This window comes from Botrytis sinoallii (genome assembly GCF_014898435.1).
Source record: "Botrytis sinoallii strain Bc 23 chromosome Unknown BSIN_025, whole genome shotgun sequence".
Lineage (NCBI taxonomy): Eukaryota > Fungi > Ascomycota > Leotiomycetes > Helotiales > Sclerotiniaceae > Botrytis > Botrytis sinoallii.
The window spans coordinates 659,225-675,809 of NW_024066052.1; the positions used below are offsets into that span (position 1 = coordinate 659,225).

Here is a 16,585-nt window from a genome sequence, read left to right on the forward strand (position 1 = left end):
TCCCACTTAACATTATCTCGGCTTGAAAATTCGATATTTCTCAATATACATTGTTCATTGTTCATTATTCGATATTCGATATTCGATCTTGAATCTATCATTACTCGTCCAACACACCAGGAGTATATCACCACTACTACGTTACCACATCCACCACCTTCTCCCGACAGTTCCTTTCTTGTTTAACCTTCTTCCTTCTGTCAGTCAACTGTCGTTAGTACACATTACAACCTACCCACCCCATATAGTATCACATCAGTCTCCATGATGGCATCGTTAGGTGCTTCTATGCCAATGCCTGTACCGGTTGCGGTGAATGGTACCCTTAAGCCAACTTGGTATGGCTACATCCCCGACACAAAAGCTGCAATGATCCTTCTCGAAGCTGCCTTTACTGGAAAGATTAATCATATTGCCCGTCGCCCCCATGACAAGGAGCGATCTGAACTCATCAAGAGCGGCAACATTTTCATACACGAAGCACAGTCCTCTGGAGTAAAACGATGGACCGATGGTACAACATGGAGTCCAAGTCGCATGGTAGGAAACTTCCTTGTCTACAGAGAGTTGAATAAGCCATTTGCACCAGGAGAGAAAAAGAGAGCCATGGCCAAAGACAAGAGACAAGGCATTCGAAAGAATGGCAATGGTTCCACCAGTCCCGGAGGCAGCGTTTACTCTTCTATGCATGGACCACTCAACAAAGAGATGGAACGTGAATTGGTCGGTTCATTGGTTGATTCATACGACTTCAAGAAGGATGGAAATTGTCTCATCAAGAAGACAATCACCGTCCAAGTAGGAGAACTCACCCATCACATTGTGTCGTATTACACAATCGATGATGTCGTCTCTGGTAAACTTTCAATCCCACAAAATGCATTCCCAGACGTCAAGCCGCGTAGGGACATTATCTATAGCAAAAGCTACAAGCACTCTCCCAATGACTCCAATCTCTTGAATGAAGACGACGTACATGAAAATCACCTTGCCTACCAACACAATTCAGGACGGAGCAATTACGACTATTCAAATCGAAATGCGCCACGATTACCAGCACCATCTGCGCATGGCATGGCATACCAAACCAGCAGCCTTCTCTCCAACAACAACTACACAATGGGCATGTCAGCCGCACCATACAGTCTCGCGCCATTCAACGGAAATTTCCCTGCAGTAAGCTCAGGTCCAAGCTCTTACAATAACATTCTCTCTGGGAGCCCAAATTCCATCAGTCCTTATACCGGAGGACTACCTGCGACAAGTTCGCATGCCTCTTCTTACGCTCAATACTCATCAACCCCAAGCACGTATGACGCACAAAGAGCTGATGCATACAACAATGTCTACAGACAGCAGCGACATGGTTCCATCTCTAACATGAATGCAACACCCCTTGCTCACCGATCTTCGAGTTATGGCCAGCAAGGACTTAGTTCTGGAGTATCCGAAATGGTATCGGGGATGCCTGCTATGATCCAAGGTCAAATGAGCTCGAGGAGTTCACACGACTCGGCGGCTTCTGGAATGTTCCAGAGCCAAATGGGCTCGAGAAACTTCAATGAGAGTACATATGCTTCCCCAAATCTATATCAAACAAGAGATGCAACCACTCCTTCGCATGGCTATTCTCAAGCGCAGCGAACCATGTCGCAATCTAACCAACCATACAACACACAAACTGGCAATCAATATACTCAAAACATGGAAACCTCGCCGGGAAATGTCAGCACTGGGCATGCTCATTACAACGTGGACCATCAAACTTGGCCCTCTTCAAACGGACTTTAGAAGCTGTTGATTCAAAAAGTGGCAGACAACATAATATGCCAACTTTGATTATATATTCTTCAGAATCAGATGACCTGTATCATCCAGCTCCTACCTTTCCTCCTACGCCACTACGCCCATTCTAATAACGGACGCGAAGCTGGAGAGCGAGCATAACTTCTTTGTATATTTTGACGATACATTCAACCTCTTTCTTTGGAGGAGATGTCTCATGATCGTTACCATTTTGCAACCTTTCTGTATCGATAGGAAGCTTTTTCTTTGTTTTGGTTATTCGAAAATGGCTTATGAGACAAAGTCTCTTTCTTGGCGATTGGGATGCCGGGTCTTGAAACTTTTTTACTTTGATTTTAATCGGTTAAATACATGTATGTACGTATGTATGGGTTACGGGTGACTGCTGGCGCCAGGGTATATATAAGTTCGTGTGTGTGTATATGGGTTACGCATGGTCGCTGGCGCAGGCGTACGTGTACTGCAGATATTTAGCAGCAATATTCTTGGAATGATTGTCGGGGCGGATACCATTGTTATACCATCACTGAACGATGATCCCGATAGGTGTCATTGATTCTTGGTTTTGTAGGCGTTGTTGAAATTATCCGTTTTACAACTGTATATTGAACAGTTTTATAGAGGTCAATCGGGCGAGCAGCTCTTAAATAGGCTTGAATTTGTAATTAAATATTGATATTCTTAAAGAACTTACAGATAACGTCATATGAAAGTGACTCTTGCTTGATATTTGTGTATCAATCGAACTTTCTCTCCGTGATACTTTATTTCATCTTTTTCATGAAATACATTTACTATTGTACATCAAGATGATTTTCCATACCTAGTTCTTAATGATTTTCCATAGACCAAAAAATGTACAAAATTAACAAGACACCCTTCTACACTTGGACAAGTAAGAAGAAACATTCCTTCAAGCTCATGTTCATATTTTGTAGATTTATGGTGATGAAACATTGTGATACCTTACCTACCGCCAATAAACGCGCGGCGGCTATTGGTTTCCGGAAGAGCAGACACCCCACCTTCCCCGCGGGCAATTCCATATTTGATTGGAAAAGTGTATTTTGGATTCCATCCGATTTAAGATCAAGGTTCTTCCCACCCCAAACACCCAACAAACTCAAACCATATCTTTTGACTTCGATAAAATAAACCTCCCGTCGGATTGAGTTTATCAGTGCTGGGTCTTAAGTAAAGTTTCTCCAGGGTTGCAGGGAAAAACAGGATGCAATGAGAAGATCGGGAGTGATGGCTAAACAACAATTTTTCATGTTGTGGAAGGGAGGGCTGGCGACGGGGATGGGAACGAATTATACGCGTTCGATGCCGCGGGTGGCGATGCATACGCTTTCGAGATCGATGTGTAGGGGGAGGAGTGTGGGGTGGGGTTGGGAGGGGAGGAATGGGGGTGCGCTCTTTTCTGATATGTGAGGATTGATTTATTTTGCGGGTGGTGATAGCCGCGCGGGGTTGTGTGGTATGGGACTAATGGGTTATAGATCACGACGGGAGAGGGGGATTGTGAGGTATTCGACGGAGAGTGGTGGGGAGAAGGAAAGGTATGGTGATTGTTTCTTTTTTTTGGTGGGAGTTGGGATGAGAGTTTCTTGGAAAGGGTATTTATATCACGTGACTTGCGAGATTATGAGAAGTCGAGTGATGCTTTCATTGATGGGAGATGAGCTAGGTGAACTTGAGAGTTGTTTGGATACACAGCGATGGATTTCTTATTGGATTCTATCCTTTCCTTTCCCTCTCAAACTGAAGAGACCTAATGCAAACGCAATTACAGCAAACAACCAACGCCCCCACCCACACCCCTCAAGAAACCCCTCGAAGTCCTGAAATCCATGAAATCGCTCACTCCCCATGAAAACATCTATACCGTCCCTAATATTCTCACCTTTTCTCGTCTCATCGCTGCGCCCGTTTGTGGATACCTCGTTCTGCATGATCAACACGCGTGGGCTGTTGGACTCTTTGCCTATGCTGGGATTACGGATTTGGTAGATGGATGGATTGCGAGAAAATGGAATTTACAAACGGTAGTGGGCACGGTTATTGATCCGATGGCGGATAAGACGCTGATGACCATTTTGACGGTTTGTTTGGCGATTAAGGGGGGTTTGCCTGGTATGTTTTTTCTTACTCCTCCTTTGTGCCTTGGTATATTGATGATGTCAATCTCTGCCCAATATTTCGAACATCAATCCTCACCCTTTTCAAGAAAAAGAGAAAGATGACTAAACATAACTCTCTCTATCATAGTCTGGCTCGCAACCATAATCCTCGGCCGCGACATTGGGCTCGCCATTTCCGCCATCTATTGGCGATGGATTTCTCTCCCTCCTCCCAAAACCTTCTCTCGTTATTGGGACTTTTCACTTCCATCGGCGGAGGTACATCCAACTACTATTAGTAAGTATAACACGGCATTGCAGTTGGGATTAATTGGAGCAACGACGGCTTTGCCCTTGATTACTTGGGATGTTGGGATTGCTATGACGGGGTTTCAGTGAGTCAATCTATGTTTCTTCTTCTTCTTTCTTCTGCACTGGACTCTTTACTCGTTCGGCAAGATGTTGGGTAGGATGTATCTGAAGCCAGTGATGCGAGGAGTATGGGTGAAGAGATTCAAATCCGAGAGAAGAGTTGATGTAGCAAGGAAACGAGATACCGATGAGTCGATAAAAATAGTACATTAACAAATCACACAGATACCTAGTAGCCACAACCACCATTTGGAGCGGAATGAGTTACATCTACACCAAAGATGCCGTTAAGATTGTCGGTCAACCAGATGCTACCAAGAAGGCAAAGGGACAAGAACAGGGACAATCCGATAAGAAGCAGTGATGCAAAAGTATGCGAATGGATGATGGTGGGATTGCATGTAATATTAGGAATCCAGACTGTATATATATCGGAAATATATATTGGACTTTTTGTCTCACAATGCGAGGTATAGAGATGCAATTACGAAAGGTGGGTGTTGAAGATAAGATGAGAAGACTTGATGAAAAGATATAGTGATACCATTGAATCCTTTAGAATTCTACAGAGTAATGGGGTAGACTTCGTATTATCACAACTACCTATTTTGTATTCCCAAAACTTGATTTGAATGAAAGCACGAGCATTGTTCCTTCAACCAGGCAAGTAGGTAGTCACTCGTATATCTCCACTACAACTATCCCAATGCTCACCAACAGCTCACTCAAGACTATGAACCCCCCGAAAGCAAATGGTCAAAGGACGCTTACATATAATATTCACGAGAACATTGCACGCAATCGAGTAGTAGTAGTATATCCTATTTCTCATTTAAACCCTAAATATATACGTAACTTCATCTCCATCATATGCACAGAACAACCAGCGACCATTCTCCATGACTGACAACCCAAGAACCAAATAAGAAATATATATAAACAAAATAAAGAAAAGGTGGGTATGGAGCGACTGCATAGAGAGTATCAACGACCCACCATCAATGCATAATGCAGAACTCCAATACCAATCCATATGAACCATGCAACGAATAAATTTCTGAAACGTGTGTGCTGCCTCCCCAAGAATATTAAAAACGCGTCGTATGCCGTACGCGCATTATTCGGCGTGAATAAGTTCCTTGGGCAAGAAAGCCCAGACGGTACCCACAACCGCCATTATAGAACTAATAGCAATCAAGCAGTAATCCAATATTAGCTCTCTCCTACTGATTTCCTTTCCAAACATCTTGACGTAGAACAAAAGTGGTAGGATGACACAAATGGTAAAGCATAAAGCCGAACCCATAAACGCCATAATACTATCGAAAGCCGGAAAGACAACAGCAATGATTACAAATACGATGAGAACAATGATACGAATGGCAACTTTGATTATACCACGAGTGTAGCCTGAGAGTCCGGTAAGGGCCTGTGATTCGGGCATGGCGCGAGAATCAAGCCCACAGAGCAATTCGATTGTGGAAACAATAGGGCGGGCGTTCAGAGGGACTTTGGTCAATGGAATTATGGCAATGAATATGCATATCATAAGAGACAAGCTGCGAGGGTAGCTTGAGTTCCCAATAATGTTGGCAGTCACTTCGTCCATAACGTTATCTACAGACATATTAGTGTCTGTCTGGCATTGAAGCTGCTTGTGGGGGGATGTGTTTCTTGAACGGAAGAAGGATAGACCCAAAGACTAAGATGTAAGGAAGAGGGGAGCGCTGAATTTGAAATGCGGGCTTACCTCCAAACATCAATATACCAGCCAGAGCAGTTGTAGCATCAAGCACATTACTATGAAATGTTTAGCACAATGTAGGCGAGGTTGGAGATTAATCGAAACTTACTGTGAAACTGAATGTGTATTTGACTGCCTTGTCGAACTTATATGTGTGTCTCATGTCACGATAAATGTTGGGGAAAACCGAATGTCCTCCCCAGGGCGACATCATAAGGCCGAACGAAAGTGGGAGCGTGAGCCACTAGACAGGAGTAGTATTAGCAAAAATTAGAGTGATAGATATCATATCATGTCAATCTCATTCTCGGAAACATTATATTGGGAGATGATTCTTTGATTCGAATTTGACCACCGCGGTTTGAATGCATCAATTTACGTTAGAAGTGTACGAGGATACAATAGACCTGATAGCCTGGGTGTTTTTGGTGATGATATGATATACAATGACGAATGATACTGAGATGAGGCGCATCTAAGATACTTACATTGGCTGGAAAAATATATTGAGTTGCCGGTTCCAATAGAGAACCAGGAGTTCGTGGTGTTACAAACCCATCAATGAGAATTATTAGCACAACTATCATGGTTAGCTGATATGTTGGAATTGGGGAATAGTTTTACATACTGGAAAAACATGAGACGATTCCAAGAATACTGGTAAAACTCAATAAACGCAGGGGGACAAAATTGAGTGGTATCAAAAGAAGACCGCATAGAATTTTCCATTCATTGACTCCGACGGATGGAATTAGCGAATTAAGGGAATCTGCAAAAAGGACAATCAAGGCAACGCATGCCGCAAGAAGCTCCATAGTGAAAAGTATACTAGTCGCTATATTTGCCTTGCGACCATAGGTTGCATAAGCAACGTCTGCGAAACTCAAAAGGCTCTGATCTCTGTCCATACACTTAGCCAACAATTTCGCCGTGTACGACGTAACAAGCGCCGATAGAAAGAGTAATATCATGCCACATAGCAGTCCCGAGTACTTCAAACCCATAGGGAGACTGAGCAGTCCAACTCCAATGAGAACATTCGTGGAGTTAAGGATCGTCTGTGGAAGCGTAGACTGTCCCTCAACCACAAGTACGATCTTTCCATCTTCTTCAACCTCCTTGACAATCAAAGGCATGTGTTCCCCGTCAGCAACATTTGCGCCGGTGGCTTGTTGTTGTCGCCAAAGTTGGCCAGCATGGATCATCGATGACTCGTTTAAGTTTGAACGTAATGTGCCGTAAGACGTTCCATAGCTTCCCGCCAAAGGAGTTGATAGATGCGGAGCAATGGCAAAGATGGATTGACCGCCTCTTACACTTCCTTGCACGCTTGAGCGATCGCCTCCAAGAAGCCGTTCTCCTTCGGGCTTCATGTGGCTGGCAACCCGGGATAGGTTGCTCTCTGTCTCATCGCCAATTGCAGATTCGTCATCACCCACACCATCCGAATTTGATCTCCGTAGCTGTTCTCTGATCAAGGAAGATCGAGGTATTCTACCATAGTCCGCCTGTAATCCTCCATATTCTACATCTGGATCATCACCCTCTCCGGTGCCGTCCCCAGCAAGTATGAAGGACGGGCGGCGCGGAGTAATTTCGTGGAAGGCAGTAGCTCGTGTTAAACTTCGCGCGAAGTTCTCGATGCTGTTTACACCTCCAGCATGGGCAATAGAGTTAAATCGCATGGCAATCGAAGACCTTGGAATCAAAAATTAGCCATCATACACGCGAAGAAAGAGAAGGACGAAATACCTTCGTCTCCTCAAACCTTCCATCTGTTCATTCTGATCCCCAGGGGCTAGATAATCAGAATCTGCAGATGGAGAGAAATTGCCCGAGTCGAATCGTACACTTCGATTGCTACTAATAGAGCCTCTGGGGGATCCTGATGTGCCATGCTCGTACTCATGAAAGGTTGTTGGATTTCGATTGGGAGGAGGCGCCATGATGAGGATGCAATATATTATTCGTTATTGCGATATCATCAAATGCCACAGTCAGAAACCGAGATTGACAAAATTCTATATCTTCGAATCCTTAGTAAACCTTGAGAGAAAAATCACTGCCAAACCATCTGATGTTTCTTGAGAATGGACACACGAGCAAATTAATATGGCAGGATCAAGAATTGGGTGTAATTGGGTGTGGGTTGCATATTGAGAACTATCTAGAATGATATTTTATGGTTTTAGTCCGCCTTTTTAAAAATCAAGCAAGCTTCTCCAGCCAAAGATAACGCTTATCGGGCTTTCATGCCGATGTCATGCGGGATTCAATTTTATGCACAACACAAATTTTTTATATCATCCCTTGTATTTTCGTGCAACCATTACTTTTGTTTCTTCCCCTCTTTCCTCTCCTCCTATGTTTCTCATTCGTTGAGTTCCTTTAAGCAAAGTTTTCTAGACTTTCCAACTTACCATTGAGACTGCAATCTTCGAGTTTGCCCTTCAAGTAGTGTAACATTTTAGTAGAAACTTGGAAATGCAGCGGCGCAGGTAGATGCATGGATTAGATGCCCCACCTGCCCGTCAGGTCCTTTGCAGTTCTCGGCCAGTCTGATATCTACCGTATTCTTATCCATCCTTTACATGGTACTTTTGTGTAAAAACTCAAAAGTCCCCCCACCTTCGAATGCCTCAACTAATTCTCCCGAATCTCCCCATGCCATTCATGATTTTGACTGTTTCGCATTACGCACCAGTACCTTCTCATTAACTGATTGGGCGATCTTTCGTCTTGTCTATTTATTCATCAGGAGAGGCCGAAATGTTCCTCAAGGGTGCCGACCCACCATATAAAATTTGTAGTCCGAGCCCATTTTGCATCTTGCGCCTATCGCTCCATGCATTATACAACCCCTCAGTGTACGGAAGCAAGCTGGACATTCCGGTCGATGCCGGAATCTGTGTTGATTGTCGTTAGAATTCCTTCTGATAGTCGTTCGTGGGACACAGTTGCAACCGGTCCATCAACGTACAATGTATAATGTAGACCGCCTGCCCTCCCCCCATTATAACGATCAATTCTTAAGCACAATTGAGAAATTGTTGCGGCTGCCTCCAGCTCGAATCTCTTCCTTCTTCCATTGTCGTGGTTTCATCGTTGGCGACTGTAAACGCCAGAGATAATATACCAGCTTGTTCGAAAGCTTCTTCTTCACCATGACGTATCCCAAGCTCTCCATGATTGCTTCCAGTCTCGCTTCATCCATATAACGTGAGTTGTTCACACAAGGCGATGGTAGTACCAAGAACAATGCCGGAAACCATTCGCTAAAGCCATCACCAGCCGGACAGATTGTTTCCAAGAATTTGCGAGTTCGGAGTAACATATTACCTCTGCCTACGCCATCCGGAACGTAGTTCAAGACTAGAGAAAGACTGACTATGTTGAATTTTTCGGTTTCGTCCTTCGGTAGCGGGCGTTCCATGAAATCCTGCTGCGTGATTCCCTCTGATTGACTATTTAGATCAATTCTCTCAACATGAAAGGTGTGACTTCTTGAACAAACATTCGTAGTACTCAAAGCTCCAACCTCTAACATGCGGACAGGTGACTTCCTTTCAACTAGGTCCTTGAGATCTTTAGATAGAGGCGCTAGCCAATCCATCAAGATCTTGCTACTATCTCCACCTCTATCATTGCCCTGCCCGATTAGACTTGCACGTTGATAGCTTTCCAATCCCCCTTGTGAAGCAATCTCACGTGTTAGTGCCGCCGCCTTAACTTCATCACCTTCTGCTAACGCCTTGGCCTTTTGCTTTTCTAACGTATGGTGCTTACGAATAATTGTTCGAGTAGCTTTGCTTGAAATACGTTGAGCTGGTTTCTTGATCGTGGGTGGTCGTCCTTGTGAGAGAGACTTAAGTTTTGTTTTTTTGTTGATACCCATGGTGAAAGATTTGAGGACTTCAAATCAATGCTGAAACCCGCATGAGTCTTCACGAGGGAAAAAGACGGAAGATCTTCACGAAGATTAAAAACCCAAAATTAATCAATTAATAACAGAAGATTAAACCCGACTAGTACACAAAGTATTTACTTCGAAAAATTAGATGGAAAAATGCATCCCTTGTCATTCTTCGGTATCCGGCAAAACAGTTTCTCCGATTAGCGAAATTTTCGCCCACGATCTGTGAATTCGACTTTTTCTCTCTAGATATTTTCTCGAAGCAATCCATCAACTCCTCGACAACTCAATTCCAATACTAATCCCTCAGGAAGTATATTCGTCGAAATGGCTCCCGTAGCAAAGAAAGGTACAGTCTCCTTTCTCTCAAATTCGCATTGATCGCATTTCTTAATCGCAATATCGTCCTTGGAAAATATTGCGACCGCTTTGAAATTACGAAATATGAAAATATTTCCAGACACAGCCGGAAGGAATGCGAAAGATGCGCACCAGCAGTAGCAGATATTGCGAGTTCTTCAAGAGCGCTTGCTGATGCGTAAGTTTTAATAGGTGCCGCCGCCAAGGGTGGTAACAAGAAGGCCAATGCCGCTGCTAAGGCTACCTTGAAGGGTGTAAGTTCTTCTATCCATTCTTGAGATTAATATTTGATACTAATGATTCTTTCAGGTTCACTCCCACAAGGTCCGCAAGGTCCGTCTCTCGACCACCTTCCACAGACCTAAGACCCTCCAACTCTCCCGTGCACCAAAGTACCCACGTACTTCCATCGTTTCCCAACCCCGTCTCGATGAGCACAAGGTTATCATCCACCCATTGAACACCGAGAGCGCCATGAAGAAGATCGAGGAGAACAACACCCTTGTCTTCATTGTCGACATCAAGGCCAACAAGGCTCAAATCAAGGAGGCCTTGAAGAAGCTTTACGACATTGACACCGTCAAGATCAACACCCTCATCAGGTAGGCTCAATTCAAATTCTTCCATCATGTGCAATTACTAACACATGGACTGCAGACCTGATGGATCTAAGAAGGCCTTCGCCCGTCTTACTGCTGATGTTGATGCTCTTGACATTGCTGCCACCAAGCTCGCCATTGTCTAAATTATCAAAACTGGGAGTGGAATTAGGAATCTGGATTTGAGGGAAACAAAAAGTTTTATGGTTGAAGAAACAACCAGCTTTTTCTACGATTGGTCGATACCCACATCCATTTAGCGTAATGAGATGATTTTCAAAATGTGTATACCAATGCAGTATTACCCTGCCAATAACAATTCTTGATACACTTGAACTTGTATATGTTTTGTTTGTGACGGCTCTCTATCATGGCTCTCTATCATGTGCTACATTATGTTTTGTTTTTGAGAAACTGTGTACAAGCGAACGAGTTCGACTTGCGGTTGCATGAATCCATATGAAAACCTTGGAGTTCCGCCTGCATAAGGGATATGATTCGTAACAAATCAAGCTTCTACTCCAAATTCATGAGCCCCTCCAAGTGATTTTCAAATCGTATATTGGATTAACATACCCTCATGTAGAATGGCTGTCTATCCATCCACCTCGCTACTTTCTTACCCTCCACACATCAATACAGCCAAGCACCATTCATCGACTTCCTCCACAACGAGGTCAAGATCCTGCGAGAAGGGATATCATGTTATTCATTGATCCCAAATCACATAGCATATCCGCCTAGATTTTTCTATTCATACAAGAGACATCATTCATGCATGTCTCATTCATATCCATATACCTCATTTAACGCTCCATCCCCCTCTCCCTCACCTCGTCATATCAGAAACAAGTGGAAAGAAAGTATACATATCATATCATATCATAAGATATCCATTCCAACACAGACATCCCCTCAAAACATCATCCCATCCCATCCCATCCCATCCACCGCATCGCATCCCATCCCATCAAACTAATAATCATACATCCCCATCTCCTCAAACCACAACCCAACCCCCCAACCTAAGCCCCCCCATTCGCCCTCATAGTATTCAAATGCGTAATCACCGCCATACTACTATCCAAAAATCTCTCGACACAATTCATCGTGCAGCTCTCTTCGCTCTTGTCCAGCTTGCCGCTGCGGATACTGCCCGTGACGCATTTTTTCCAGCAGACGTCGGTTAGGGAGTGAACGGCTATTTTGAGGGGAGAGGTTGTTAGCTTGTGGTTCTTATTTTTCAGGTTCTTATTCTTATGCCCATTCAGGTTTTCAAATAGCCTTCCCTCTTGCATGGAGGGGAAGAAGACTCGGCGTGGCAATGAAGTGCAGTGCAGTACAATTCACAACTCCCCCAGAACCCCCCCCCCCCAAACAAAAACCACCACCCCAAAACAAACTCCAGAAGAACTCCAGAAGAACTCCAGCAGCCAAAGCAAAAAAGCAAAAGAAGAAAGAAAGAAAGACAAGAAAAAAAACACATACACTGTTGAATCCTAGCCTTCTGCGTCTCATTAACAATAAACTGTTGCAATTCCTGCTTGTCTCTATCCGACAACTTGGAGAGATCCGGTGTTTGCTGAAGAGATGAGGAATCCATTTTTTGTTTAGCTGATGGAGAATTTCGCAGTGATGTGTTGAGATTTTGTTTGGAGAGGAGAGGAAAGGATTCCTATGTGTGCGACAGAGATATTGGCGATTTGCTAGGGTTAAAATTCAATGCTTTGATACAGAGCTTCAGAAATTTTGCCGGGTTCAAAGATTATCGGTATCAGCGTCATTGATCGGGTCACGTGTAAAATCCTCTTTGGCCGCTTCAGACCAGACATCTTGAAGCACATATCAATTATCACTTTACTGAAGTCATGCAATTCATACATTCTAGGTAGTATCTGGTTTATTAACAATATCAAAATCTAAAGACATCTAAAATGTATCCAAAAGATCCGTAATAGTAACACCATGAATCTAGCCCAAGTTCTGTACCACATCTACCACATCTACCAAGCTTACAAACCCTCTCAACAGTATTATTAGATCAAGCACAATTCTTCCCACAAACTTCTAAATATATCTATACCGTCTTGCAAGGGCCAAGGAAGCAAGAGAGAAAACCACCAGTACAGCTAAAATTGTAAAGAACGGAACGAGGGTGTTCGTCGCGTTCCCGAAAGGAACAGCAACATTCATACCAAACATACCACATACCAAGTTAAGAGGAACGAGGATGGAGGCGAGAAGAGTAATCTTGCTGAGAACCTTGTTGGCGTTGTTCCCTTGGGTGATGTTGTCAATTGACAGCTGTGCGAGATAATTGCTGTGCGATCTTGAGAGCATCTTCTCAGAGTGACCCAAACTGGTCATCATGGTGACAACGTGATCTTGAATATCGCCAAGATACATACCGATATCCATGTGAGGAGTGACGAGGTAGTTCGAATTACAGCGCTTTGTGAAGCCTTTCAAGACATCGGCCTTGCCACCCAGAAGTTTCATCAGACCCATAACATTCTTTCGAACCATGCCGATTTTTCGTAAAAAGGCATGCATGTCATCACTGCGAGCAATGAATACTTGATCCTCAATCGTATCTGTCTCGTTGTCGATCTTGTGGATAACAGGGCCAAAGGTATCAACGATATGATCACTGTGAAATTGTCAGTTCATGGTCTCGGTGACTTGTTGGGAGAACTTACATTAGCGCGTAGCAAATCCAATCGCTGTTCAAAGACAAATAATCCTTCAGCAATGTGATACGCTTACGAACACTGCCTGCATGTGGATTTGGCGAAAAACTAAAGCTGAGTAGACCCTCTCGGAAGACAATGACATAAATGTTGAATGGATCGTATTCCTGGCCGTCCTCAATCTCTACAACGCTAAAGGAACGGAAACAAGCGAAGTAGTACGAAGGGAAGAGTTCAATCTTCTCTCGCGTTTCTTGAGCTGTGATATCCTCGATGGTCAAAGGATGGACGCCAAATGCCTCGCAAATCACACGAACCTCCTCCTCTGTCGGGCTGTTCATATTCAACCACCAGACACTCTCTCCTGGTTGTTCTTCTTCTTGTGGAGGAGTGAATAGGGTTCTTATATCTTCTCCTGGCAAGATGAGATCACCAAATTCCGATGCGTGAATACTATCTACTCCGTGCGAGGAAAAGTATTCAAACCTATTAGTGTCTGGGTGCGATTGCTTTGGCCGGGTAAGTGCCTCGAGGTTAGATGAATCCAACTTCTCATTTATTGATGGTGGACCCGAAGGAATATCAACAACTGTACCTTCCGATGTAACAATCATGGGCACCGCACCGTTAGTTCTCAAATCGTGGAAGATTCGAGGTTGCGTGTGGTTTACGGGAGTCTTGGAACGATTTTCCTCCTCCAAAATGAAATCCTCGAGGGTTTCAAAATTGATTTGTAAGGTGTTTTTGGTTGGAGAAGCATGTAGAGGGAAGCAAACATCTTCCTTGGCTGACTTGCACGAACTTGCGAAGCTCTTTGCATCGTTGTCGTTAGTGTAGCGTCTGCTACGAAATGTACGATGGCTTCGGTGACTGGCGTGTGATTCTGTTCTATGAAGAGCATTATGGTCTTCGAGCCGTCTGGCATCTGCAAATGCCTTTCCAGGGGTTGGGTCCGAAACAGACATTTCTCGTTCTCTTCTTCTTGCATCTGCAAATGCTTTCACTGAGCTTGGTGGTGATAGGGAGCGGATATCGGCAGTGACAGCAGTTCCTCTACGACTTCTATCTGCCATTCGAATGGCCATTGGAGATACACCTCTCGAGTCCTCGTCGACAATGGCTTCCTCGAAATCTCTTGCGATTGTTTGAAGAAGTGTGTTATTTACGTGTGCTAGGTCTGGACTGTGTGGAGCTCGGGGAGAAGGAGCTTGCATGCTATCGATAGTACCGCTGCGAGAACGAGCTTTTGGTAGAGATTGGGATTGATGTCTGTGATCATCTAATTCTGGCACCGGCGTGCTGTAGCCGGTATCAAGGGAGGTGTCTTCGTGTTCAGACATTTTAAGTTATAATATTATAGATAAGATATATTTAGGTTAAGTTTCTGCATGCGAATTAGCCATTAGACTCCATCGGTTACAACAAGAACGACATACAAATTTCTAGGAAGCCAAAGCTTTCAAAGTCTAGGCAGGTCGCAACGAGCGCCCACCGCTTGTTTGGCGTCAATTTGATAGTTGGCTTTGCACAGGTGCTCCCTGTACAGTGTGGTGTCTAGTGAAGAATGGCTACTCGTCCATCCGCTACCCCTTTTTGATTTGTATGTATAGCTGCGGTTATATGTTTCGATTTTGGATTGCTTAAAGTGCAATTATGGGGGTTTCTTGTCGCCTCCGCAGTAGGCCCAGATCTTCACTGGACCGAGGAGGGGACGGATGAAGGAAAAGCCTTTGAATACGAGTCCCGCCAATTTGGTGGTTGATTGTTTATGAAGCCGTTGAGGCGTTGTGAGTCGAAATGAATTGACGCTCGCGTTCGACAATCGCTCTGATGCGACAATTTGAATATTTCGATATGGAACAGTATTTAAATTGAATTGATCGTGGCTTGGATTGTTGGAAGGGTGGGCAAGTAGGTTTTATGGGTGGCCGGTCTTGAGTTGAAGTTTTTCGAGGTAAAAGAAGATGAAAAAAAGGTCGGCCGGTTTTTTGTAGTGTTGGGAACCCTAAGCGTACTCGTTATGTTATGGCCAAGGGTACAGCCAATGGCCAAATGAAAGATATTTGGTAAGTTGCTAATCGCAAAATGATATTTGAAGATAAGAATTGAGATGTTAGATGTTGTGTTTAAATAAGAAAGGGAGTTGAAAGGTCGAAACCAATCCGATATTGTTTGAGGTGTAATTTTTCAAGGAGGACAAGAAGTGGAGTTGGAGGAAGAAAGCTTGAAAGAGAAATCTTGGTGGAGGCGCTTATTATGACTAATGGTAGTTATTAGTGTACGGGTCACGATGGTGGATGGATAGGTGGATGGGTGGATGGGTGGTGTTCAGGTGTGTTCCCAGGTATGTTTCCAGCTGGAGGTGTACAATACCTAGGTAATCATTTCATTCCTTTTATTTCTTATTCGAATTCTTTATTCCTTATTGTTCCTTCCAGGTTACTCCTTATTCTTCCTTACTACTCCGTACACTTTCTTCAGAGTTCCATTCATTGGAAAAAAAGTGAATTTGGTGGGGGGGAATTGGTGGAGAATGGATGGAGAATTGACCTACCAACCTCCAGCCAGTTCTCAGACATTTGATATATATAGTATGGCTCGTATGATTAGGTAGGTGGTTAGGTAGTTATTAGGTATCAATTACATTTTGCTAGGTCTTACATATCTCGTCGATTAGATCATAAGAGTTCACAATAGATCATCTTCTTTCCTTCTCTGCAAAATCATCTCTCCCACATGAACAACGTCCTCATGGCAAATCCTTCTGCTCGGGGCCATCGAGGCATCTGGTGTGATATGATTGTGTACCATCATCCAAAGGCCAAGACCTGATAATGTTCTTCAACAGGCCAAACGATACAAGTCGTCTTTTCACATACGGGATCGGTGCATTGGTGCTTGGATTCATTGGGTTGTCTGCGTTCCAATTGTCTAATGGATACTTTGGTCCCACGAGAAGACGTATTGATCTTGATTTT

General features: G+C 43.8%; 7 protein-coding genes across 7 annotated transcripts; 3 read left to right on the top strand and 4 right to left on the bottom strand.

Annotated features, from left to right (window-relative positions):
- Window positions 1–267: 267 nt before the first annotated feature.
- Window positions 268–1,791, top strand: EAF02_010510 (uncharacterized protein; the record flags this gene model as incomplete). Its single annotated transcript, XM_038906558.1, has 1 exon — window positions 268–1,791. One exon carries the CDS (start codon window positions 268–270, stop codon window positions 1,789–1,791), a length of 1,524 nt encoding a protein of 507 aa, XP_038753822.1.
- Window positions 1,792–3,039: 1,248 nt separating this feature from the next.
- On the top strand, window positions 3,040–4,760 carry EAF02_010511 (uncharacterized protein; the record flags this gene model as incomplete). The annotated part of the gene is made up of 5 exons (XM_038906559.1): window positions 3,040–3,236; window positions 3,270–3,368; window positions 3,602–3,942; window positions 4,078–4,324; window positions 4,527–4,760. 5 exons carry the CDS (start codon window positions 3,040–3,042, stop codon window positions 4,663–4,665), a joined length of 1,023 nt encoding a protein of 340 aa, XP_038753823.1. The 3' UTR covers window positions 4,666–4,760.
- Window positions 4,761–5,110: 350 nt separating this feature from the next.
- Window positions 5,111–8,206, bottom strand: EAF02_010512 (uncharacterized protein). Its single transcript, XM_038906560.1, has 6 exons — window positions 7,798–8,206; window positions 6,674–7,743; window positions 6,534–6,625; window positions 6,192–6,289; window positions 6,052–6,101; window positions 5,111–5,918 (listed from the first exon to the last, which is right to left on the bottom strand). The coding sequence occupies exons 1-6, from the start codon at window positions 7,989–7,991 to the stop codon at window positions 5,419–5,421; spliced, it is 2,004 nt and encodes a 667-aa protein (XP_038753824.1). The 5' UTR covers window positions 7,992–8,206; the 3' UTR covers window positions 5,111–5,418.
- An 861-nt stretch (window positions 8,207–9,067) lies between these two features.
- EAF02_010513 (uncharacterized protein) lies at window positions 9,068–9,940 on the bottom strand (the record flags this gene model as incomplete). The annotated part of the gene is made up of 1 exon (XM_038906561.1): window positions 9,068–9,940. The coding sequence occupies one exon, from the start codon at window positions 9,938–9,940 to the stop codon at window positions 9,068–9,070; it is 873 nt and encodes a 290-aa protein (XP_038753825.1).
- A 345-nt stretch (window positions 9,941–10,285) lies between these two features.
- EAF02_010514 (uncharacterized protein) lies at window positions 10,286–11,063 on the top strand (the record flags this gene model as incomplete). The annotated part of the gene is made up of 4 exons (XM_038906562.1): window positions 10,286–10,307; window positions 10,511–10,572; window positions 10,628–10,920; window positions 10,976–11,063. The coding sequence occupies 4 exons, from the start codon at window positions 10,286–10,288 to the stop codon at window positions 11,061–11,063; spliced, it is 465 nt and encodes a 154-aa protein (XP_038753826.1).
- Window positions 11,064–11,942: 879 nt separating this feature from the next.
- Window positions 11,943–12,520, bottom strand: EAF02_010515 (uncharacterized protein; the record flags this gene model as incomplete). The annotated part of the gene is made up of 2 exons (XM_038906563.1): window positions 11,943–12,118; window positions 12,406–12,520. The coding sequence occupies 2 exons, from the start codon at window positions 12,518–12,520 to the stop codon at window positions 11,943–11,945; spliced, it is 291 nt and encodes a 96-aa protein (XP_038753827.1).
- A 464-nt stretch (window positions 12,521–12,984) lies between these two features.
- On the bottom strand, window positions 12,985–14,947 carry EAF02_010516 (uncharacterized protein; the record flags this gene model as incomplete). The annotated part of the gene is made up of 2 exons (XM_038906564.1): window positions 12,985–13,567; window positions 13,617–14,947. The coding sequence occupies 2 exons, from the start codon at window positions 14,945–14,947 to the stop codon at window positions 12,985–12,987; spliced, it is 1,914 nt and encodes a 637-aa protein (XP_038753828.1).
- Window positions 14,948–16,585: the final 1,638 nt, after the last annotated feature.